Source organism: Carya illinoinensis, chromosome 9, assembly GCF_018687715.1.
Source record: "Carya illinoinensis cultivar Pawnee chromosome 9, C.illinoinensisPawnee_v1, whole genome shotgun sequence".
Classification (NCBI taxonomy): domain Eukaryota; kingdom Viridiplantae; phylum Streptophyta; class Magnoliopsida; order Fagales; family Juglandaceae; genus Carya; species Carya illinoinensis.
In genome coordinates, this window is record NC_056760.1 from 37,866,156 (window position 1) to 37,890,378 (window position 24,223).

The following is a 24,223-nucleotide window of genomic DNA, read 5'->3' on the forward strand; positions in this document are numbered from 1 at the left end:
GGTTGAGAAGATGGGTTGAGAAGAGGGAGAGTTTTGGGGGAGAAGAAAGAAAGGAGGAGAATGGGAGATTTTCGGGATTTTCACTAGACTCACACTTATGCCTCGTTTGTTTTTAGAGATGAGATAAGATGATATGAGATAAGATGATATTAAAATTGAAAGTTAAATAAAATATTATTAGAATATATTGTTTTAATATTATTTTTATATTGAGATTTGAAAATTTTGAATTGTTTATTTTATTTTTATATTGAGATTTGAAAAAATTGAATTATTTATTTTATTTTATATGAGAATTTAAAAAAATTATAATTATTAAATTGAAATGAGAAGAAAGTTTTTTAAAAATAACGAGGGCTCATAAGATTATTACGTGTCTTAATTTGATTGGATGGTGTAAAATGAGGAAAGACACCCCGACCTTGTTTGAAGCTTTTGCTGTTTTGAAAACCACCCCCCCGATCACTCATTTCTTCCGCATTCTCGAAGCCCTCTCAGTTTCTCTCTTAATCTCTATCTCTGATTCTCTGTAGTGAAACCCTAGCCGCTGCCATCACTCTATTCTCTTTAGTGAAACCCATTCAGGTAAGGGAAGCCCCTCTCTGCCTCTCATTTCACTCGAGTCCTCGAAGCCCCTTTCTCTCTAATCTCTAATCTCTATCTCTCAAGTTCTCAACTGATCTGAAAAGTGTAGCCGCTAGCCATCACTGCGAGTTTCCGACTGCGAGTCTGCCGCTTGCAGCCGTGCACTGCCATCCCTTCGTTTCGGCGCCGTTTGCCCCATCTCTCACTCTCAACTTCGAAACCTACGGTATCTCTCTCTCTCTCTCTCTCTCTCTCTCTCTCGGTTTGTATAGATGTTTTTGTTTAAAGTTGGATGCACTTTGGATCTGAGGAAGTGGTTTTTATTTTTTTTGGGTAGATCGGAGGAAGTGGCTTTCGCCTTTTGTTAGTTAGGGTATCATATCTTACTCAGCATATGATTTTCTTTTGTATTGAAGTTTTTAGCATAACTTTAAAAGTTTTAATCCGTTGCATGCCTCACTTGCTACTGTATGTTTGTGTGAAGATTTTTGTCAAGCTATGCAGGGTATGATGCTACTTAGGGATTTTTGTGTTTTAGGCCCATTAATTTAGCACATATGCAGGTCCAAACTTGAGGGATTTAGCACATGTACATATTTCTTTTTCTTTTATAAAAGCTTCTTTGGCAATATGAACTTAAATAAGATTTTAAGTTGTTAAATATCAGGATCCTGATATTTAACAACTTATACCATCCCATCCTGATATTTAACAACTTAATCTTATTTATGTTCATATTGCTAAAGAAGCTTTTATAAAATAAAAAGAAATACGTACAACTCCAATAATTTCTCAAACAGCAAACTTATTCCTTGACATTGAATAAGTCTCGTTACTTCAGTGATTTTTGTCATAGTTGTATCCCCTGATATCATAGAAGGGTTTCTGACAGTACCTCCGCAGCCCCTTCATATGTATTCTCCATCCGCATCTCCAGTTCTCTGTGTTTTAGTTGATGCTGAGAATACTTTGTTCCATATTTTTCAACCCCTAGGGGTTGGCTCAAGTGGTAAAGGCCTTGGTCTTTGTGGTATGCTCCCTCCAGGTCTAAGGCTTGAATTCTCTTGGGTGCAAACAATTCCTAGGGGCTATCGGATGGGAGGGATTTTTCCCTTGAATTACCCAAAGTGTACTTGTGGGAAACTTCTTGCTGAGGGCTTGTGTACCCCCGAGATTAGTTGGGACGCTGTTCCTGGACACCCGGTCCCAATAAAATATGTATAAACTCAGCCTCTCAACTTAAAATTTCTTTCCTTTCTCACAGTAAAACAGTGCAGTTTATTTTTCCCCCTTTCTTTGGTTGGCCATGATTTTGGGTTGAGATGTATTAATTTATTACAAAGTGCAGATCTCTTATTAATTTTATATCCCGTCCTATCTTTTGAGCAGGCAAGGAATCTGAGTTGGTTGAATATATTGATATGGCGAGTTTTGCCAAACCAGAAAATGCTTTGAAACGAGCGGAAGGTAAGTGACAGATATTTATGCTGCTATAACTGTCTGTTGGTAACTTCTTCTAAGCTAGTGTGTTAAATTGATTGACATATATCTCATAGCATGCTTCATTACTTGAAACTATTGTTATTTTTAAAGGTCAATTGAATGAGGATATTCACCTTAATGTTTATGTGCAAGAGAAATATGGAATCTTTGGGTCTTCTCATACTCCATATAGAATCTTTGGTTCTTCTCTTACTCCACTGTAAGGTGGCTAGCACATTGTGGGCAGTTTTTTTTAGTCTTGTTGGGATAACATGAGTGATGCCTTGGTGGGTAGTAGATCTGGTAGCATGTTGGAAAATGCAATTTTTGAGCCATGATGTTGAGACCTTGTGGAAGATGATTCTGCTGTCTGATACAATGCCCATGGAAGAAAAAAAAATGATTGGATTTTTGAGGATAATTCAGAAGAATTCTGGGATTGTTTTTTTAAAACACTAAAAAAATTATTTTTACATTCACTTTATCACTGGATGGCAGCACCCTGTGTCTTTATAGCTCCAATTTTCAGAATTCTTGGTCTATTTTTTCTCTCTTGTTATGCATTTGATGTATACTCCATGTACTTTGATGATACCTGTGTATATTTTTGATCAGCAATAAAGCTCATCTTGCCTAGGGAAAAAAAAGTAACCTTATTGCATATGGTGTTATTCATGAGAGCTCATTCCCCCCCTTAAAGATTTATTTATTTTTTTGGCTTGAATGAGGAACTTTATTATGTTGATTGAAGCTTAGAAGCACTGCTTCATGCAGTTCCAAATACCATAGTGGTTGAGAGGTTTCCTTCTGTAGAAAATAGATACTTCAGCACTCTCTTGTCATATGCCTAGAGATTGGTTTTGGATTTTTTTTTATTTTTTGCATCTTTCTTCCATAGTGCTTGAATTCTTTGGCTTCAAGCATTTATCACATGATTTAGTCCTTTCACAACAGAAGATATATGTACATAATTTTTTTCTGGATTTTGGCTTCCTCATATGTTATGTTTTGAAACTGATTCACTGGGGTATCATGACGCAGAGTTGATCAATGTTGGACAGAAGCAAGATGCGTTGCAAACACTACATGACCTTTTCACCTCAAGGAGACACAGAGCATGGCAGAAGCCACTTGAAAGGAGTATGTTTAAGTATATAGAGCTGTGTGTAGACTTGAAGAGAGGCCGGTTTGCCAAGGATGGACTCATTCAGTACCGTATCATCTGTCAGCAAGTAAATGTTAGTTCTTTGGAGGAGGTGATCAAGCACTTCATGCATCTATCAACTGAGCGAGCCGAACAAGCTCGCGCCCAGGCACAAGCCTTAGAAGAAGCTCTTGATGTTGAAGATCTAGAAGCAGATAAAAGGCCTGAAGACTTAATGCTAAGCTATGTCAGTGGAGAGAAAGGGAAAGATAGATCTGATAGGGAACGTGTGACCCCGTGGTTTAAGTTTTTATGGGAAACATATAGAACAGTGCTTGAGATCTTACGAAACAACTCAAAATTGGAAGCACTATATGCGGTACGTAAATAGAATCCTTCTTTCGTTCAGTCTTGTTGCTGGGTGTTGCATTGCTATATTTACATCTGCATATGGAATATATTATAAAAATATTTTACTTCTGCATTTATTACCATTGCATGATATTCTTTGGGTTAAGAATTATGCTGTTCAAATTATGAGTTTTTTTCTTTTGCCTGGGGTACAGTAAGTGGAATGTGATTACTTGTTTGGCCCTGGTGATTATATTGTTCATTCAGTAAACAAAGGTAATATTATTGTTCGTATTACATCTTACAATCAATGTGATGGTATTATTGACTGCACAAATAACACTTAAAAATTAATTGAAATGGTTAAAATGTAGATAAAACATGGAGTCCCGATTGACTGCCTTAAAAAGAGAGAGAAGAAAATGCATGTGTTTTGGATGCTGCTGTAGCATAATAATATTATTGGTAGTGAACTCTGTTCATTCAATTTCTAGAAAGGGGAAAGTAGTTGATAAACCTGATAAATTCACCAATTTTCCCTTGGGCTTATGGGTAGAGAAATTTGATATTTCAAATAGTGTGGTTTTTTTTTTGGCCCCAGTATGTCTAGCTGCAGTCAGACAAGCAACCAATGCAAACCTTTTGGAAGAAAGTATCTGCTGGATATTAGTTTGAACATGGTATCTTTACCACTTGATTTTCTCATTTTTATCTTCTCTTATATTACGTCTTTTAGTTTTATTTATATGTTTTTGCATAGCTTGTTGGTACACTCAGCATCCTGAACCAATAAATGCAGTGGATTAAACTTCAGTTGTTATATGTAGATGACAGCACATCGAGCTTTCCAGTTTTGTAAGCAATACAAACGAACAACAGAGTTTCGGAGGCTGTGCGAGATCATAAGGAATCATTTGGCAAATCTCAATAAATATAGAGACCAGAGGGACAGACCTGATCTGTCAGCTCCAGAAAGCTTGCAACTGTATGTTGAAACAAGATTTGAGCAGCTAAAAGTTGCCACTGAACTTGAACTCTGGCAGGTTTATCATTTTTCCTTTTACTGTTATGTATATTTATGCAGGTAGGTTAAGTGCAAGCAATGTAGTTCAACACAATTGGCCTATTTTTCATGGTCTAAATCATCTCTTTTGTAAATATTTTCTGTGTAATGTATGCAGGAAGCCTTTCGATCAATTGAAGATATTCACGGACTGATGTGCATGGTTAAGAAGACGCCCAAATCATCGTTGATGGCTGTTTATTATGCTAAGCTAACGGAAATATTTTGGATTTCTTCTAGCCATCTATATCATGCCTATGCATGGTTCAGGCTTTTTTTATTACAAAAAAGCTTCAATAAGAACCTGAGCCAGAAGGATTTGCAATTGATAGCATCTTCTGTCCTTTTGGCTGCACTTTCAGTAAACCCTTATGATCACACTCGCAGTGCATCTCATTTGGATATAGAGAATGAGAAAGAGAGAAATTTGAGGATGGCTAATCTCATTGGATTTAATCTGGAGACTAAACTTGAGGGCAAAGAAGTGGTACTGTCAATTGTTCAACTGGATTTTCTCATTTTAGTTTATTCATACAGTTTTACAGTTCTGACTACTTGCTTTCTGTTCCTTTCTTATTTTTCCCAGCTTTCGAGGTCATCCCTTCTCTCTGAACTGGTAAAAATTCTTCTTTTTCAAGCCATGCTTTTATTTGTTCCTTTCTTGATATTTATTTTCATGCTTGTGGTAAATATGGCATAAATTCTGATGTGGATGTGTTACAATATATGCTTGTACACTGCCAATAAAAAAAATAATATATGCTTGTACATTGTGGATTAGACTATTTAATACCCCTAATCGGTGAATACCCTTGTTGTGGCCAAGTTCAAAGATATTATCTTTTCTGTTCATCTTTTGCATTGGCTGATGATCTACATAGGGATGTAGATAGAGCTCTTGATCACAAAGTTATTTAGAAATTTTGTAATTATAATGGGTGAATGAGAACTCATACTGACATTGATAAGGAAATATTTATCCAGTCTTTTATGCATCTTGATCCAATTTGGGGTTGGTTTTTTATGATGTTTTTGTCTCAGTGGGTTGGGCATGCCAGTTGCTAATATGTCCGCTTAAGCATGCTTGATTATGATGTGATATTAAGTGTATCCCCCCCCCCCCCCCCCCCAAAAAAAAATTATGAAGAGGTCCTTAGTTATTTGGTCTGCAAATTACTGATATTGACTCTTTTCCATTTATTTTTTCAATTATTTTTCAAATGATTTTATTTTCAATCAAGCTTGTTATTCTTTGCATCATTGCAGGTGGCCAAAGGTGTATTGTCTTGTGTGACTCAAGAAGTGAAAGACCTTTATCATCTTTTGGAACATGACTTTTTCCCTCGAGATCTTGCATCAAAAGTTCAGCCCGTGTTAAATAAAATCTCGAAGTTTGGGGGCAAGCTTTTGTCTGCTCCTTCTGTCCCAGAAGTGCAATTGTCACAGTATGTTCCTGCAATGGAGAAGCTTACTACCTTGAGATTGTTGCAACAGGTGCGTTTTTATCTTTGCCTTGATGATTATAATTTTTTAAATATAAATTTTTTGCTATCTTTGCATTTCATCTTGATTATCAATTTGCTGCTCTCACTTTCCAGGTATCCCAGGTGTACCAAATAATGAGGATTGAAAGTTTATCTAGGATGATCCCATTTTTTGATTTTGCTATTGTGGAAAAGATATCCGTGGATGCAGTCAAGCATAATTTTGTGGCCTTGAAAGTTGACCATATGAAGGGTGTTGTTATTTTTGATAATATGGTAAGCCTATACACTTCACTTTGAGTTCTGTGCTTAAGGTTATCTCCCCAGCCAGCTGAATACAAATGTCCATTCCTTGCGATGACAGAGAAATGGTGGATTTTCCACATGGCTAGGTTGGTCTGGAAATGGTACAGATAAAGATGTTTGATAGGCAATAATATGGGTAAAATTTGTTGTTTTCCCACTTGTCAAGCATAATTTTGTGGCCTTGAAAATTGACCATAGGAAGGGTGGTGTTTTTTTATTACCACAGTAAGCTATACTTGTGCCTTTGAGTTTTGTGCTTATGGTTGTCTCCCCCAACCAGTTGCATAAAAATGTTCACATTGTGACAACAATGTTGGAACACAACTCTCTGAGGAAAAATTGATGCAGGCCAATGTTTTCACAAAATTTATAGGAATTGATTGAACTTGTACCGGGGGGGTATACTTACTGTTGTAGTTCACCGGCAGTTTAGGTTCATTCAGGAACTCTGATTTTGTGAGAACCATTGTGGATTGGATAGATTTGCTAGTACTTGTATGACCACGTTCCCTTTTTTTTTTGGGGGAGGGAGGGGAGGGGAGCTTGTGTTGAAGAGTGCATAGTTGGGAATCCTGCACAAACAACACTGTTGATTGAACTAATTAGATATTTACTGTTGATTGAACTAATTAGATATTTACATCCCCTAGGGGTCTGCTCAAGTGGTAAGTATCTTGATCTTGGAAGTATGTTCCCCCAGGCTAAGGTTTGAATTTTTGGATGCAAACAATTTTGGGGGGCCATGTTCCATTGGTGAAAAGCTGATAATTTACTTGAGTCATAATGTGGGCATGTTACAACAGTTCAGGGTTTAACCTAGGGGTTTAAAAAACGGTGAGCCAGATCGGACCTGTGGGTTTGGTTTGGTACCGAGTTTGGTTCGGCCTGGTACCGGTTTTATTTTTCTTAAAACCGGTCAAAATTGGTCCGGTTCCAATTTTTCTTTTTCTAAAACTAGATCGGACCCGTTCATATATATATTTTAATTTTTTATATTGTATATAATTTTATATATAATTATAAAATAATTATAATTATAATTTTTTATATAATTATATAATTTTTATATAATTATATATAATTTTTTATGTTGTACATATAATAGTTTTGTATTATATATAAAATAGTTTTGTATTATATTATAAATTACTAATTAATATAGTATTAAATTTCAAAATCTTATATCACTATAGTTTATTGTATTAATAGTTATACTAATATTATATAGTGCATATTAATAGTTATATTAATATTATATCACTATATATTATAATGTACTACAACATATTATCACTATAGTATATAATACTATAATATACTATATTATATATATTATAGAATATATAATATAGTATATTAAAACTGGAAAACCAGACTGGAAACCGGTAAAACCAGAGTATTGGTTTAGGAGGGTAACTGGTGCATAATCGGTTTTAGAAAATGCAAAACTGGTGCATATTGGTTCGGTCTTAAATTTTGTCCAAAACCAAACCGGACTATTCCGGACCGGTTACACCCCTAGTTTAACCAGGTAAAATACATGTTGAATTGCATGGTCTCTGGGGTTCCTCATCATAAAAAAAATAAAGTTATTTACTTTTGAGTAGTTTTTCTGTAGGGTAGGTTTGGATGGTAAGATGAGAATTTTTGGTTATAGATGAAAGTTTAAAATATTATTTTTTAATATTATTATTGTTTTGAGATTTGAAAAAGTTGTATTGGAATTTGAAAAAGTTTAATTGTTTGTTATATTTTGTGTGCGCATTTGAAAAAGTTATAATAATGAGATGAGATGAGAATTTTGTGTCTCATCCCACTTTATCAAACCTACCCTTATGGCAGTTATAAACTATTGCAAGGTTGTATTTAGACTGGTAAATTTTATTGTTTGTGTTATGTAATGCCTTGAGTCACAGGTCATTCTCTATTTAATGCATTTATTTAGGCATCTTTTGAGAAGAGGCCAAAAGGCTGCTTCTCGAATTATCCGAATTTATGTTATTTGTAAAAGCTCTACCCTCTCTTAACCTGCCCTTAATCTTGGGTTCAAGATGGGTCTTCGCTAAAATCAAGTAATTCGTCAGGCAGGTCAGCAAGTTTGGTATACCCCGAAATACTGAAGTTCAATTCAATGCTTTGCATGCATGAGTTATTTTGTCAACAGTCAGATTACATTTCCGTGCATCTATATCTTCAGCTGATCTACACCAGCTATTCTGTTGTGCTGTTTGTCTGTGTTGAGGATTTGTTCTACAATCTGATCATGTTTCTCAATTAGTGTTTGAGCTGCAATTTGAACTACGTTCCTGGATTTGATTGAGCTGAACAACAAGTGATTCTATTTATTTAATCAATTAATTTTGGTCTAGTAATTCCCTTTTGGATTTTGTATTGACACAAGTTTCTGTTCATGTCCATCTGGAATAAAATCCTTTCTAAGCGAATCATACACCAAGAAAAACTAGATAAGCTTAACACAAAGGTAGAAAAGAAATATTGCTGTGATGGTAATGGATCTACTGCTGTATACATTATGCCATGTTAAGGTACTAGTGTGCTCTTGGTAGTGTGCACTGCATAGTTAGCAGATTAAAAGGTCATGGGAGAAGTGTAATGGAAACAAACATTCGACCGTTGTTCTTCAATTGGCTTTTAGGGGCCTCTCTTAAAGAGATAAATTTTTGTTTCTTTATCTCCTTAAATGAAGTTGGCTTGTTATTGTTAATAGTGTGGATGCAGCTTACTTTTGGCTGTTTTGTCTTTCAGGGTCTCGAGTCTGAGATTTTAAGGGGTCATTTGACCAACCTGGCAGAAACTTTGAATGAAGCTAGAGCAATGATTTATCCTCCTGCTAGGAATGTCTCAAAACTTGGTGAATTGCTTCCCAGTTTAGCTGAGATTGTGGATAAGGAACATAAGAGGCTACTTGCTCGAAAATCCCTCATTGAGAAACGCAAAGAAGAAGAGGAGCGCAAACTGCTGGAGAAGGTACTTTGTAAACTAATATTCTGGCATATGCCTTACAACTTGATATTTGAATGGTCATTTATGTGATTAAATTGTTTCATAATGAACCTTTCTCGTTTTTGAAGGAACGTCTGGAAGAGTCAAAGAGGATTGAACTACTGAAGATAACTGAGGAAGCAGAAAGAAAAAGACTTGCTTCTGAGTATGAGGAGAGGAAGAATGAAAGAATCCGTAGAGAAATAGAGGAGCGGGAACTTGCTGAAGCCCAAGCTTTGCTTCAGGAAGCTTCACATCGTATTAAATGGAAGGGAAAGAAGCCAGCCATTGAGGGAGTGAGTTGAAGAATAATAGTTTTGTTTCTTCTCTCTTTTGGATGGGCTCAGAATGTATTGATGGTTTCTGTATACAGGAAAAACTGACGAAGCAAAGTGTAATGGAGTTGACATTGAGCGAGCAACTCCGAGAAAGGCAGGAAATGGAAAAGAAATTGCAGAAACTTGCCAAAACTATGGATTATTTGGAGAGAGCAAAAAGAGAAGAGGCTGCTCCCCTGGTTGAAGCTGCATATCAACAGCGTTTGGTGGAGGAAAGGGTCTTACATGAACGTGAGCAACAGGTATTTCTGATATTTTATCATAGTGTCTAGACTCTATACTGATTGCTTTCTTGCATATCTTAAGATCCTCTATTTTTCCGAGAAGTTCCATTTTGTATCTTTTGTGTATGTGAAGTAGAGTTTCATCTGTATCATATCCTTGTTTGCCATTTAGTCTCTCTCCCATCCCCCATCCCCACAACTCTCCCCTTTAAGTTCACCATGCTTATGGGTTGTCCCGTGCTACTCTACAGCAAGAAATTGAGCTTAGCAAGCAGCGCCATGATACAGAGCTAAAGGAGAAGGAGAGGCTAACTCGAATTAAGAACAATAAGGTCAGTACCCTGTCTGGTCTTGTGATTGGTTTAGGTCCAATTCTTGTCAGAAATTTTAATTATTGTTGTAACTTGTAATTGTTGGCCAAATTGATGAGTGCATTAGTCTGATGGATGAAAGAGAAAAACAAGGAAGATCACATATCTGGGGAGAGCTTTAGACATTCGAAGGCAGCTGAAAATATTGTTTATATATATGTATATAGTGTATACTCCATGTACTTGGGCTTTACCTACACTTATGAATAAAATACCTTGATTACTGATAAATAAATAAAAAAAAAAATCCATGTATATAGTGTCTTGGAAGTGATTTCCAGAATGTATATACTGTTCTGCTCCCATAGTTCACGATGGAGTTCTATTTGCATATCGTGCATACTCATGTTCTGTTTTATAACAGCTAACATTGTGTCTCAAAATGATGGCATTTTGGCAGCTTTTGGCTGTACCTTAAAGAGCTATGGATTCTTGGTTTTTATGTGCAGGAAATATTTCAAGCAAGGGTTGTCAGTTGTCGGGAAGAAGAAAATACCAGATTAAGAAGGGAGAGAGAGGAGAGAGTCTCACAAATCTTGCAGTCCAGGAGACAAGAGAGAGAGAAGATGAGGAAGTTGAAGTTTTATTTGAGTTTAGAAGAAGAGAGGCAGAAAAAATTGCATGAGGAAGAGGAAGCACGGAAGCGTGAAGGTAATTACTTCTGTTCAAATCATACCAGGCTCTTTTTTTTTTTTTTTTTTTCCCAGTCAGTTCTTAAAAAAAGAATTGAAATGCGTCTTCGCCCTCACCATCAGTTACCACGATTGATGTTCTTACCCAACTGTAGTTCATCAACTACCTTTGTTCCATTTTGACGTTGTAATTACCTTTTTTCTATCCAGTTATTTGCTGATGCAAATCATTATTATTGGATCCTGCATTTCTTTCTTTAGTGCAAAAGTGGGTGGCCTTTTGTAATATGTTTTAATGGTTTGTTCTGGTGGTTTTGGAACTTTCAGAAGCTGAGAGAATAAGAAAAGAGCAGGCTGAACGCAAAGCAAAATTGGATGAGATAGCTGAAAAGCAGAGGCAACGAGAACGAGAACTAGAAGAAAAGGAAAGGCAGAGGAGGGAAGCACTTTTGGGGAAATCCACAGAGGTACCTTTAAAGGCTTCTGAGCCTCCTGCTGTGGCCCGCCCATCAGAGTCTGGATCTGCTGCTCCAGCTGCTGCTGCAGCAGCACCTGGAAAATATGTTCCAAGGTTCAAGCGAGAGAGCTCAGGGCCAGCTGCACCTCCCGAACCTGATCGTTGGGGTGGTAATAGACAAGATGATCGAACGCCCCAAGCTGGTGATAGGTGGCGTAGTGATGACCGCAGATTCTCCAGTGGTGGTCCAAGGTTCGCATCAACATGGTCATCATCCAGGAACCCTCCTCGTGGATCTGAACGTTGATTTGGAACTAAAGCAGCGAGCTTTGGGGGTTTAGCAGTTAGGCTCTTAGCTGCTGGAATGTGGGCGTGGTTCTATACTGGAATTGCTTCTTATGTGCTCTGGTTATTTATTCCAGACTTCGGGATTGGTTTTCATTTTGTTTGTTTACTATTTTGGGAGTTTTTAGATTTTCTTATCCCTAATAAACATTTCACTTATTCCCATAGTGCTCGATGCCTTCGGGATTTTGTTCACGGTGTGGCTGGTTTTTGAGTATTCAAATTGGCCCTCAAAACTGTTCAGACTGTCTAATCGACACAATCTAAAATGCTTATCGAGAGTTTTGTTCTGTCAATCCCTTTTGGAGCATTGGTTTTTGAGAAATGAAATTGGTCCTCAACTTGTTCATTGCATGTTGAGGACAATACAAATGTTACTCCCATGGAAATAGGCAGCAGGCCTGCCAAAAATCAGTGAGAAAAAAAGGACAGAAAAGAGTAGCAGCGCCCTCCTTCCCCCAGCAAAAAATATCTGATCTCTTTATTAATAATATGCATATGGTCATTTGTTTATATTTTGAAGAAAAATATTTTACATTGCCGACGAGGGCACCCGCGCACTAAAGTCGGGCTGGGGCCGGGTAATCTAACTCTCTCCCCGCCCCCCACCACCACTCGTGGTGAGGGGTCGAAGCCAGCAGCCCCAGTCCGGAGATGCGAGTAGCCCCCTATGACATGTGCGTCAATTTGTAAGTTTTTTAATAAAATTGTTGTGAACCCGGGTTTCACATGTGTCGGTAAGTTGTAATATAGAATCATAGATGTCACTAAAATCATTTTCCTAATTTCTTAGATTGGGTGCTTTCTAGAGTGAACCTTATTTTTATTCTAGAATTTGTCTGTGTTCTCTTCGTTACACTTTGGGCCAAAAGCACAGATTTTTTATTCGTACCGATGAGGCTTATTTGTCCTCTAATGTTTGGGTGTTGTTAGGGATCCGCTGGGGCTCACAGCTTTCGGCTGTTAAGTTTTTTTATTTTTTGTTTACATCATTTTTTAAATATTGTTAAATATTTTTTAAAAAAGAAAAAAATCAGAATATTATTAAAAAATGAGAAATTCTTATTGCAGTCCTCGAATGAGGAGTGCGTTGCAAGTATAAGGAAATGCAGTGTTTTATTATTAAATAAAACGTTGCGTTTCATTACAGGAAACCAAAATGCCCCATACATAGATGAAATCGCCCCCTCGCCTAGATGAAATCGCCCCCCCTCACCCCGTCGCTGTGGCTGTCGCCTCTCCCCATCGTATGCTACGTCGTCGTCTTCTTCCTCAAATAAGAATAAATCCCATTTCTTCTTCAGATGCATATAAAAATCATAGAATGTGTTTGTGTTTGGTTCTGGTAAATCCCCTTGCTAATTCTTGATGTCCCACTAATTAGTACGTAGTATTCATTTATTTCCACATAGGAGTGAAACTCAAGCAAGTGGTTTGCAAAAGGATGGCTACTATCCTTGCAATCGATCTCCCTCCTCGTTTTCTAGAAAACAAGAACTGCAAATGACCAAAATGAAAGAAAAGAAAAACGAATGAGGTAGAGCTTGAGACTCAAAAAAAAAAAAAAAACTTGAGGAAAATGAAAGGAAAACAAACAGAATGTTCCATTGATGGTAGAGGAAAAGGGAAAGAAAACAAACCTTGAGTATGTGACGCCGTTGATGGTGGAGGTGGTTTTTCCATCCATGGAGATTTGGTTTGGGGTGCAGCAGTATTCGTACAGAATGTCAAATGTTATCATTTAACTTTAGGTTGTAGAAGAAAGAGGGGTAAAGTAGTAATTGCAAGCCTAAAAATGTGGACAACCTAGTCATTTTAGTTACTGGAACTGCAATACAGTCCTCTAAGAGGACTGTATATAGCACTGCTCTTAAAAAATAAGTTCTTAATCACTTAGTTAAAATAATTTTTTTAAAAAAAAAAAAAAAAAAAAAAAAAAAAAAAACAGGATGTTTAGCACTTGATGTTTATAAGAAGGTTTTGGTCAAACTTCCCTTGCACTCGAGGTTTAGCACCTTTTTTTGTAGTGGGCGGCCGTCCGATTTTTCTCATATGTTTTTTTTTTTTTTTTAAATAAAATTTATATATTATTTTTAAAATTACTTTTATATAATTTTTTAAAAAATTAAAGCCGTAATATATATAAATTTTGCTAGACATAAATTAGTATGTTAACAGACGACCTAATAATGAGTCCTATAACTTTAAAAAACTAAAACATCCATAATATTTTAATATAGTTGATGTGAAAAGTCTCCACTTTAACAGTGTTAGGTGTGTAAAAAATAAGACTCACAAATAAATTTTTTCAATATATAAAACTTCCATGTGTTTTTTGTTTATGTTGATGGACTTAAAAATCAATGCATAATTCTCTTTTTCAAACCCATACCACAAGATTATTTAAAAAAGACTAAAAAAATCCTAAATCTAAATATCCTATGATACAAAAGATTATTAAGTGATTTAAGAATATAATTGACGTGTTATTTTCATTCTATCTCGAAATTTCACATCATTAGGAGACAATGAATTTCAAGCAATGAAAGCTCTGCAAGGTAAAGAGACAAACGAGTGTTTTTATTGAAAGCTTTGTCTTTTATTTTTAAAAATAATGTTACATGTACTTACACTTTTACTTATATGATTTATTCTATTATTTTTGTAAATTTAATTTCAAATTTTATAATTTTCAATCTATTAATAATTGACAGATGAAAAAATAAATTTTTTATAAATTTTATTAAGTACATTTAATATTTTTCAAAAAAAAAAAAAAAAAAACCTTGTTATTTTCCCCATTTATCTTTGAAGTGAATTAATTTCCACATTATTTATAAAAATTCGAAGTCTTGCCTACCAAATAGTCACCCACTCCCATTGACCATAAGATATCGTTTCTTGTTTGTTTGGTTCTTTCGTTTTCCGAAGTTTCTATTTATAAACGTATCGGCACATGTATGGCGTCAGCATTGAATCGTGAGATTGATTCCACCAGCAAATCGAAATCCGAACTCTTTCATATGTCTTGTAGTGCTTGATTCTTGAGCCGGCAGTCCCTATGTGCCGGCAACCCCCTTTTGGAGTCCTCTTCCAAAGTTCTAAGCTTTTATAGCGCTTCTGCGAAAAATTGGGTCGAGAATTCCAAGGCCATGGACTCCCACGACGAAGAATCGCCATTGGTTGTCGATAATTCGCCGGGCAAAACCCCAGTGCAGAACCATTCTAGAGACGTTCATATTCTCAGCTCTGCCTTCCTCTTGATCTTTCTTGCCTATGGAGCTGTTCAGAACTTGGAAAGTACCCTCAACACCGTGAGTCTCTCTTTTCCTGTGTTTTGCATTGTTGAATTTTAAGTTTTTGTTATTCAATGTTTGGTTGGCTGAGAAAATACAGGGAGAGGAAAAGAAAAAATATTTTCTTGTTTGTGTTATTTTTCTCTTTTTGGTTTATGAGAGAACTGAAAAGAATGGGAAACCATAAGGTTTTAGTATGGCGATATTTGCTCTATTTCTTTCTCTTCTAATTGAATTTGGTAATGTTTTAGCTGAGTTTGACTGTTTTGGAGATGAATTTCAAATCAGGAAGAGGATTTGGGTACGACTTCGCTTGGGATATTGTATTTGTCTTTCACATTTTTCTCATTAGTGGCCTCTGTGGTGGTTCGGGGACTGGGGTCAAAGAATGCTTTGGTTCTTGGGACTACTGGTTATTGGTTGTTCATAGCTGCGAACTTGAAGCCGACATGGTAATTACTGTTAATCTGGTGCTAGTATGTTTGGACCATTAAATTGAGAATACTTTGGATTTCCTCTGCTTGTATTTTTCTATACACTTCTTGTAGTGGCTAAAAAGCCATGAAGATGGTGTATGTTATTGGTTCCACATATGAATGAAAAATTAACCTCTAGTTTATTTAATCTGAATATATATTTTTTTTATTGGCACCAGCCCTGTGTGTCTACGATCAGCGTCCCCGACTAATCCTAGGGGTGCAGAGGCCCTTGGTAAGAGTTTCTCTGCAAGTGCACCTCGGGTAATTTAAGAGAAAAATCCCCCAGTCCGATGACCCCTAGAGATTGTTTGCATTTAAGGAGATTTGAACCTTAGACCTAGGGGGGAGCACACCCCCAAGCCCAAGGACCCTTACCACTTGAGCCAACTCTTAGGGGTTTTTAATCTGAATCTGCGATATCAAACTTCTGATTTGCTACTCCACTATGAAACTAGGAATGTTACTCAGAATTGATTGATTGCTAAAATGAGTTGCTCCTCCTGTAGGTATACAATGGTTCCAGCTTCTTTGTATCTTGGCTTTGCTGCTTCAATTATATGGGTTGGGCAGGTCAAAGTCAATGCTTCATATTTTTTCAGTTTCTTTGTATATTAAAGCAATAGTTGATGGAGCCACAAATTTCCTTTTAAACCTTTGTATGGCCTATCAGGGTACATATCTCACTTCCACTGCCCGCAGTCATGCAAGAGATTACAATGTCCATGAAGGAACGGTAATTGGTAAATTTAATGGAGAATTTTGGGGAATGTTTGCAAGTCACCAGGTGAACCAATTGGTCTTTCTAGCAAGTCTAATTTTGCGTTGTTTTGTTAAGAGTAAAGTTTTTATTAGTTACTTCTAACTTGCTGATGTGAACTTTCCTACATTTCTGCAGTTCATTGGAAATCTTATCTCTCTTGCAGTCTTGGGAGATGGAACGGTACACATTGTTCTCATGGTTGAATTTGACTTTTGAACCCATTTCACTTCTCATCGACCAGCCTCTATAGTATTTTTCATTACTCATCCATTTTTCTTTTTTCAATCAGATATAGACGGTATTAAATGTATTAAAAAACTTATTAAATGTATCAAAAAACTTGAAATATAGAGAATTTAGTTTTCCATAAGGTACATAAAATAAATGATTATGTGGAATATTGGACTAGTCATAGACTAGCTGATTAAATATTGGAGGACCATGTAAATAAATACATAATCACAGATGTAAGCTATTTTGGTGCACTGTATCCAATGATAGCATGGCAGATTATTAGTTGATATACTTTAATGTTAGATTGTTGAAAATTTTTTCATCTTTCATTATTTTAATTTTTTCCTATATTAGAATTATATATATATATATTTTTTTGACAAGTAAAATAAAATATTATTGAATCAAGTAAATTGGCATTGCCCAATTACAGTGGGAGTATATGAAAGAGAACTCCTAGTTACAAGTTAGGAGCTAGAAAATGATACAAGAAAGTTATGCTAGCTAGATCAATTGAGTACAATAATAGAAGCCCAAAGAAATAAGGTGTGAAAAAAGGAGCTTCTAAGCCCATCTAAGAGTGCTCCTGATCTTCAAAGCAGCAATTTTTTAGTCTATGTGATATTTAGTAGCATATGCATAGCATGTCTAATTTGTACTTTACAGTCTGACTTTTTCGTTCAATCTCATGGATCTCACTTCTTTTACAACACTGCAGGAGGGAAGTACCAGTAACACAACTTTGTTGTATGTTGTGTTCCTTGGCAGTATGACCTTAGGTACCATACTTATGTGCTTCTTAACAAAAAGGAATAATAATGGAGAGGATGGGTCACCAGATCATTCTGTCGGCTTGTATTCTACTGTGGTTTCTCTTTTAAAGTCAGTAGTCAGTCTTTTTTTTGACATACGGATGCTATTGGTCATCCCTCTTATTGCATATTCAGGACTACAACAAGCATTTGTATGGTAATTACTGGATTAGCTCATGATGGATACTTTCTTGCTGCCATCCCTGCCTCACTTTACATCTTTCCAAGTTCTCATTTTCCTTTCTGACTTTTAACGTGGATTGTGAATAATCTTAGGGCTGAGTTTACCAAGGAAATTGTAACTCCAGCACTCGGTGTGTCTGGTGTGGGTGGTGCAATGGCGTTGTATGGTGCTTTTGATGCAATAGTAAGTATGAGAATGTAGAAATGAATGGTTCCTTATCTTGTAATATAGTACAACTGAAATCGTCCGTCGATTTTATATTTGTCATATTATGACAGCTTTCCCTATTGTACTCGTTGAAAACTCAAATGTAAGTGTAGGGTTTTAATTGCACCAGCCCTTTGCCACAATGAAAGAATGAGAAGAAAAATCCTTCTATCTTCTCTATCTCCTTTAGATATTATGACTTCAATGCATGGTACCTCACGTTCTTTTTAATGCCTCAGTTGCAGTGGCAAAGGATTAGAGCCTATGTCTTGTGCATTTTGCTGCATCTGAATTTTAACTTCTCGTCTAATCCTGTTATTACAACAAACCACCAATGTTACTATTGTCAAAGATAACCTCTGAAAGCAAACTAAAGTTTTTTTAGTATTGTATGCAAAGGCTCAATTCTGGTGTTGGAGTGGTGATAGAAGTTATCATACTCCATGCTGGAAGTGCAGAATTGTGTATGTTATATATTTCTTAAATGGATCATTTGGATTTATTCTAAACTTCTTGGAATCTATCCCAGTGTTCGCTAACAGCTGGTCGACTTACATCTGGTCTCACATCGATCACTTTGATAGTTTCTGGTGGAGCTGTTATTCAGGCTATTGTATTCCTCTGGATTCTGCTAATATACAGGTAGGAGGCATTTTATTGTACTACATTTTCTTCAAAACTGAACTTTTTTGTTGTAATGATATAGTTGAAGCCATGCTTATTCTGCCATCTTCTCATTCAGGTTAACAAGTGGAGTACTTGGCATTGTGTACCCACTTCTCATGGCTGCCATATTGGGCATTGGCGATGGAGTATTTAATACGCAGCTTAATGCTTTGCTCGGGATACTGTTCAAGCATGATATGGTACCATTTTTCTACTAGTAGAACATATTAATACATGCCTTTTCTATTTAAAATGCAATGGGATATTTGTATCTTGGTATTCTTCATGGACAACCCCAAGGGCAAACTAGTACTGATGAACTCGCATCATGACTGCATGTACCTCATGTTTCTTTGTGATTTTATTTACCTGTTCCAGGTCTCCGGCTCATGTTGTTATCATTTTATTCCCGTGAAGTCAAAACTCTATATCACTGACAATTTATGCACAGTTTCAATTTGCTTGTGCTTTTCTATCTATATTGCCAAAACAAACTGATTCTTAATTGCATGTGCTGCTCTTGGAAACAGGAAGGAGCATTTGCACAGCTCAAGGTGTGGCAGAGTGCATCCACTGCAGTTGTATTTTTCCTGAGTCCGTACATCTCATTGAAGGTAATGCTGCTGGTTATGCTTGTTGCACTTGGCCTTTCGTATTCGGTATTTCTGTTATTAACTCTCAAGGTAGAGAAAGCATTCTCCTCTCGTTCTTGAAACCAATGTTGCTCAGAATGATCGTTCTCTGTCATATATGCCAATGTGCTCTGTTGGAAGTGCCAGTAATATATATATTAGCACAAACTATTTTTGTGAAATGTGCATATGCTTCAAGGCAATAAAAAGTTTGGCAGCATTATATGCACAAGTGCCTTGATTCATAATGACTTTAGGGTGAAATTCTGTACACCAATCTCTATTTTCAATTTAGGAAAAAAGCTGGTGGAGATAGATAATGAAGTACTTATCATGGTTAAAGTTGTTGGGCCACCCATTGTGGGGAGAATTGATTTAAATCAAATCCTTCTGATGTGAATCTCAACTTGCTAACATACATAGAAACGTGTATATCCCATGGCTTGGGCTACACTGATAAGTTTAGATCCAGAGTGTTGGAATCACTTGGGAATAGGATGGTGAATATATACTGAGATCATAAATGATTGTCTAAGGGGTTGTTTGAATGTTGAGATGGTTTCATCTCATCGCATCTCAACATCCAAACACCACTCAAACTACATTTTTCAATTTCAAATTTTCAACATTTTCATCTTATCATTACAACTTTTCCAAATCTCCAAACAAAACACAAAAAACAATTGAGAAAAGCTTCAAATGTAGGGTGTTATTTTCCACTTTATACCAGTCCATAGAATTTCAACACATCCGATTTATGTGTCTTATGGTGTGTGCGAGTTAGGTGAATTGCAGCTCTCCGCAATTCTCTCTTCTCTCCCCATGCCGCTGCGCCCTCTCCTCTTTCTCCTCTCCTATTTTCTCTCTCCCATTGCCCTCTCCCATTTTCCCTTTCTCTTCTCTCTCTCACGCCCTCTCCTCTGTTGTGACTTCCCATCCACCTGGTTTGGGAACGCCACTAGAAAAACATCAACATTGCAAATTCCAGCTAGGAAGAGAGTTTGGTATCACTCGGATTACATAGAGAAAGGTTTTTTTTTTTTTTTTTGGGGGGGGGGGGGGGGGGCTGGGCTACACGGGGCAGAGAGAGAGATCGGGCTGCGGTATTTCTGAAGAAATTAGAGAGACTCTCTGCATGTGAGTTTATTGTTTAGTTTGCTACTGTCTATACATGTTAGCTCTTCATTCGTGGGGGCAAAACAGGATATTTCACCCATCCGGCTAGTAGCTTTTCTAAAAATAATTCAATTTTTTCAAATCTCAAAATAAAAAGTTATATTAAGAAATTATATTCTAATAATATTTTAATTTTATAATATTTTTATTTAACATTTTCTATCCCATTTCCCATAGTCTTATAAAACATCATAATTCAAACCATTTCACAACTTTGTACAAATTATTTCATAACTATTCACATATTTATCATCTCATTTCATTCTTTAAGCATCCCTTATAGATGATCAAACAATACTTGTTCTTGTATACATGTGCCGTGCCCCTGGCACCTGATACTATTCCCCGTTATAGGGTCATAGGAAACTAATAAAAAATTCTTTGCTTTCGACATAAACAATGATTTATTATGGTATCAGAGTGGTGATCGAGTCAAGATGATTGATTTTATGCACTTGTTTTTATACAAGTGAACCCGCACGTGGCTGTCTTTGGTGGCCGATGGACAGCAAATCGGCACATTTCGATGCCATGGATAGAAAGCTAGAGAAAATGGGAAAAAAAAAAAAACTATGGATAGGGCTAGCAAAGGCTAGATAGGGGGAGGGAGGGGGGAGCTGACTCTCCACCCCCCCCCCCCCCAAAACGCGAGGGCCCCCTTTGGCCGGAGGAGAGGAGTTTATACTGAAACGATGATGGGATGTGTTTATACCGAAACGAGAAGAGGCCACTTCCTCTTCTAGGTGGCCATTCCTCGTCTATGTTGCCACCTGGACAACTATCCTCATCGTGGTGGTGGCAGTGGCATCGTTCACGCCGGAGGTTGCCTTCGCGTCTGCAATATCTTCGTCCTCTTCTTTCTCGACAGCGTGTGAGACTGACCGATCCATAAGAGTGCCGTTGGATGTGCCGGGAGAGACCTTGTGCTTACCGGCCAACTTGTTCAGCAGGTTTAAGATTGAATTCATCGTTCCTCCGGTCTTTGCGGCAGTGGTCCTGGTTGCGTCTGCTTGCTTGGTCCAGGCAACGTGCGTTTGGGATGACGATGAAACCCATTAGTTCTAAAAGTTTTGATACTTTGCAATTTGATTCATAAATATACTACTTATTGTTAAAGATTAAGGGAAAGTTGGGAAGTAAATGAGAATTCTGAGTTTGAGATAAAAGTTTAAAATATTATTATTATTTTAGGATTTGAAAACGTTGAATTGAGATTTAAACAAGTTAAATTGTTCATTATATTTTGTGTGAAAATTTGAAAAAATTGTAATGATGAGATGAGATAAAATAAGATGAGATTTTTGTATCATCTTACTTCCAAACCAGCTCTAAACGCTATTGCGCTCTTAATTTATATCACCCACTTTACCTTTTTGATATTATGTGATTTATTAAAAAATATTTAATTAAGTAATCTAGTAATTTAGTGCATGTTTGAGATTGAAGTAAGAAATATAATTTATAACTTTAGAGCTTATAACTAATAATTTAATTAATAATTTCTATTATTAAAATATTATTTACTTTTTAGTAAACCTAAGAAGCACTTTCAAAATATTATATTTATTTAGAAATAAATTTAAAAAATAATTTCTAAAGTAGAAATGGCTATCATTTAATTTTTTTTAAAGATTATAATTATATAATTATATCTTTGAAAGTTTAAAAGTTATAATTATTTTTAAAGTTGTATGAACATTTTTGCTTATTAACAGTTTTTTTTTTTTTTTTTCTTAAAGCAAGTATGCATATCATAGTTAAACTAAGGAGTTACAAAATACAAGATTTAATGGAGGTGGGAGTCTCCAACAATTCTCCCAAAACCAGCAAATACAATACAAGTGAAATAAAAAAAGAGTAATCTAGAACTAAAAGTTTGTCTCCCACCCATTTCGCACAAGAGAAAGTTGCTTGAAACGGTTTTAACTTAGTCTGATAAACAAACTATAAGACTACGGCTAGAAGTCGTAGTGAAATGTGTGCTGAATTTTGCTAGGTTGGACTGGCTAAAGTAGACTTCTATGACCACTTTATCTTGATCATAGGTTAGAAAAAACAGTAACATAGAAATATAGCAACCGGAAAATGACTCGAATTGTTGGCGAGAGACCGTCACTGATTGTGGAGGCGTGTGTGGCACACATGCCACCTATGGTAGTAAAGTAAAGGTCGAATCTAAAAGATCCGAGGCCACTAACCCTAATGGCGTTGCGCATGGTGGCAACATGCCTCCCCTGGTGCGGCAGCTCTTGAATCTCATGTGCGGTATGAGTTGCATATGAGACACACGCGCCACTCTTTTGGTTAGTTTTCTTTTGTTATCTAATAGATTGGTGACTGGAGAATCTGATGGTGGGGCGCGTGGCTGTCTTTGGTGGCCGATGGACAACAAATTGGCACATTTCGGTGCTATGGATAGAAAGCTAGAGAAAATGGAAAAAAAACTATGGATAGGGCCAGAGAAGGCTAGACAGAGGGAGGGAGGGTGGAGCTTATACAGAAACGATGATGTGAGGTGTTTTTGCTTGGAGAGAGAACGAGGGTCTTTGGGTCTAAATACATATATTATGCATTGTCTTAAGGGTAGAGTGTTAGAGAGTATAATTTAAATGCTAAAAATTTAAACTTCCTCTCAATTTAAGATTTTTGGAATAATTAGTGATTTCATATAATATACTAAAAAAATCTGTTATGGAGTATTGTTACACTCAACAACCTTAGACCAATACTCCCTGTTGCAAGACTCTCCACAGTTGGAAGTCGTAGCAACAATACTTGAGGATGCAAAATAAAACAAAATAAAAGTTTAATGATGATAAAAGTACTTAAAATTAAATTTTTATGCCAACTACAACTCTCGTTTTCTTGCAACAAAATTGCCCTCTACATGCACCAACCTCTCAAAAGGACTTAAAATTTTGAAAAATCCTTTCAATACCAATCATAGATTTTGATCCTACCATCGCCCAACCGAATTCATCAACGCCTGAATGACAACAAATACAACCAAAAGAAGGAGCGACAGACAAAAGACAAACCTCGGCCATCCCATCAACATGGTCATAGGTTACCATTTTTATTTTGTAATATGAAAATCAATGATAAGTAAATATATAAAAATAATAAATAATTTTTCAATCGGTTGACATCACAATAAAATATTATATAAAAAATGTTAGTTAGAAAGACATGAATAGTATTACACTCTTAACACAAATAGTAAAAATTAATTAAGAATATAGTTTTAAAACTGAGATTAAATCTCACCGTAATAGTCCCAACTACTATCATCCTCAAATGATAGGTGATGTGTCAGGATCATAGTAGGGACTGGACATGGACAGACTAGAGAAGGTTGATATAGATACCGTAGATTGCCGCGACGCGGAGCTTGCAACCTCCATAGTTAGGCTTAGACTCGCTGCGGGGTAAGGCCAAGTCTCTGAAACTAGCCAACCCACTGTCTAATCGCAACAAAGACGAGTCTCTAGACTCACAACAGGGTAAGACTCCTTAGTTGTTCTTCTTGAAATTATTCTCGTTAAACTCAAACCCCCCATCCTTGTTCACATAGCATAAAACTAGACTAGACACTACCCTCTATGTGGGAATGATCCTTATTCACACTACTATATATATTTTTTAGAGTATATGTTTTATTTTTAGTTGTTTGCAACAGCACACCTATAACTGTATATCAACCACAAAGATGAGTCACTAAAATTTGCACTAAAGTTGAGTTCTTAGACTTGCTGCCGAGTAAGGCCAAGTCTCCAAGACAAGCTACCCCCAGTCCAATTCCAACAAAGATGAGTCTTTAGACTTAGAACCAGATAAGTCACGGAGACCCCACTATCCAAGTATAATATGTATAATTGATGTGGATATATCTATCACAATTATCATAAAAAAATATTTATTTAAAAAATTCTATTTATAAATCAGTAAATAGTACATCTAATAAAATATTTATATGACAAAATTTGATTTAA

The 24,223-nt window shown here is 36.3% G+C and overlaps 2 protein-coding genes across 3 annotated transcripts; both read left to right on the forward strand.

Annotated features, from left to right (window-relative positions):
- The first annotated feature begins 447 nt into the window (after positions 1-447).
- On the forward strand, positions 448-12,081 carry LOC122275633 (eukaryotic translation initiation factor 3 subunit A-like). Of its 2 annotated transcripts, XM_043084772.1 has the most exons (15): positions 448-585; positions 670-811; positions 1,975-2,052; positions 3,109-3,590; positions 4,390-4,605; positions 4,744-5,112; positions 5,212-5,241; positions 5,892-6,119; positions 6,224-6,385; positions 9,182-9,403; positions 9,508-9,714; positions 9,792-9,998; positions 10,232-10,312; positions 10,801-11,002; positions 11,311-12,081. In XM_043084772.1, exons 3-15 carry the CDS (start codon positions 2,007-2,009, stop codon positions 11,745-11,747), a joined length of 2,889 nt encoding a protein of 962 aa, XP_042940706.1. In that variant the 5' UTR covers positions 448-585; positions 670-811; positions 1,975-2,006; the 3' UTR covers positions 11,748-12,081. The 2 variants fall into 2 exon arrangements, with proteins under 2 accessions (XP_042940706.1, XP_042940705.1); XM_043084771.1 differs by having other exon boundaries at positions 456-811.
- Positions 12,082-14,683: 2,602 nt separating this feature from the next.
- On the forward strand, positions 14,684-19,459 carry LOC122277402 (UNC93-like protein 3). The gene is made up of 10 exons (XM_043087373.1): positions 14,684-15,099; positions 15,370-15,533; positions 16,067-16,130; positions 16,231-16,344; positions 16,456-16,500; positions 17,273-17,523; positions 17,643-17,733; positions 18,287-18,399; positions 18,500-18,623; positions 18,954-19,459. The coding sequence occupies exons 1-10, from the start codon at positions 14,938-14,940 to the stop codon at positions 19,134-19,136; spliced, it is 1,311 nt and encodes a 436-aa protein (XP_042943307.1). The 5' UTR covers positions 14,684-14,937; the 3' UTR covers positions 19,137-19,459.
- Positions 19,460-24,223: the final 4,764 nt, after the last annotated feature.

Excerpts from the sequence above, each read along its gene's own strand:
- LOC122275633 (XM_043084772.1), top strand. The coding sequence starts at position 2,007 with ATGGCGAGTTTTGCCAAACCAGAAAATGCTTTGAAACGAGCGGAAG. Across the intron at positions 10,313-10,800 it reads CTCGAATTAAGAACAATAAG|GAAATATTTCAAGCAAGGGT; the intron begins GTCAGTACCCTG and ends TTTTATGTGCAG. Across the intron at positions 11,003-11,310 it reads GGAAGCACGGAAGCGTGAAG|AAGCTGAGAGAATAAGAAAA; the intron begins GTAATTACTTCT and ends TGGAACTTTCAG.
- LOC122277402 (XM_043087373.1), top strand. The coding sequence starts at position 14,938 with ATGGACTCCCACGACGAAGAATCGCCATTGGTTGTCGATAATTCGCCG. Across the intron at positions 16,131-16,230 it reads CAATTATATGGGTTGGGCAG|GGTACATATCTCACTTCCAC; the intron begins GTCAAAGTCAAT and ends ATGGCCTATCAG. Across the intron at positions 16,345-16,455 it reads GAATGTTTGCAAGTCACCAG|TTCATTGGAAATCTTATCTC; the intron begins GTGAACCAATTG and ends ACATTTCTGCAG.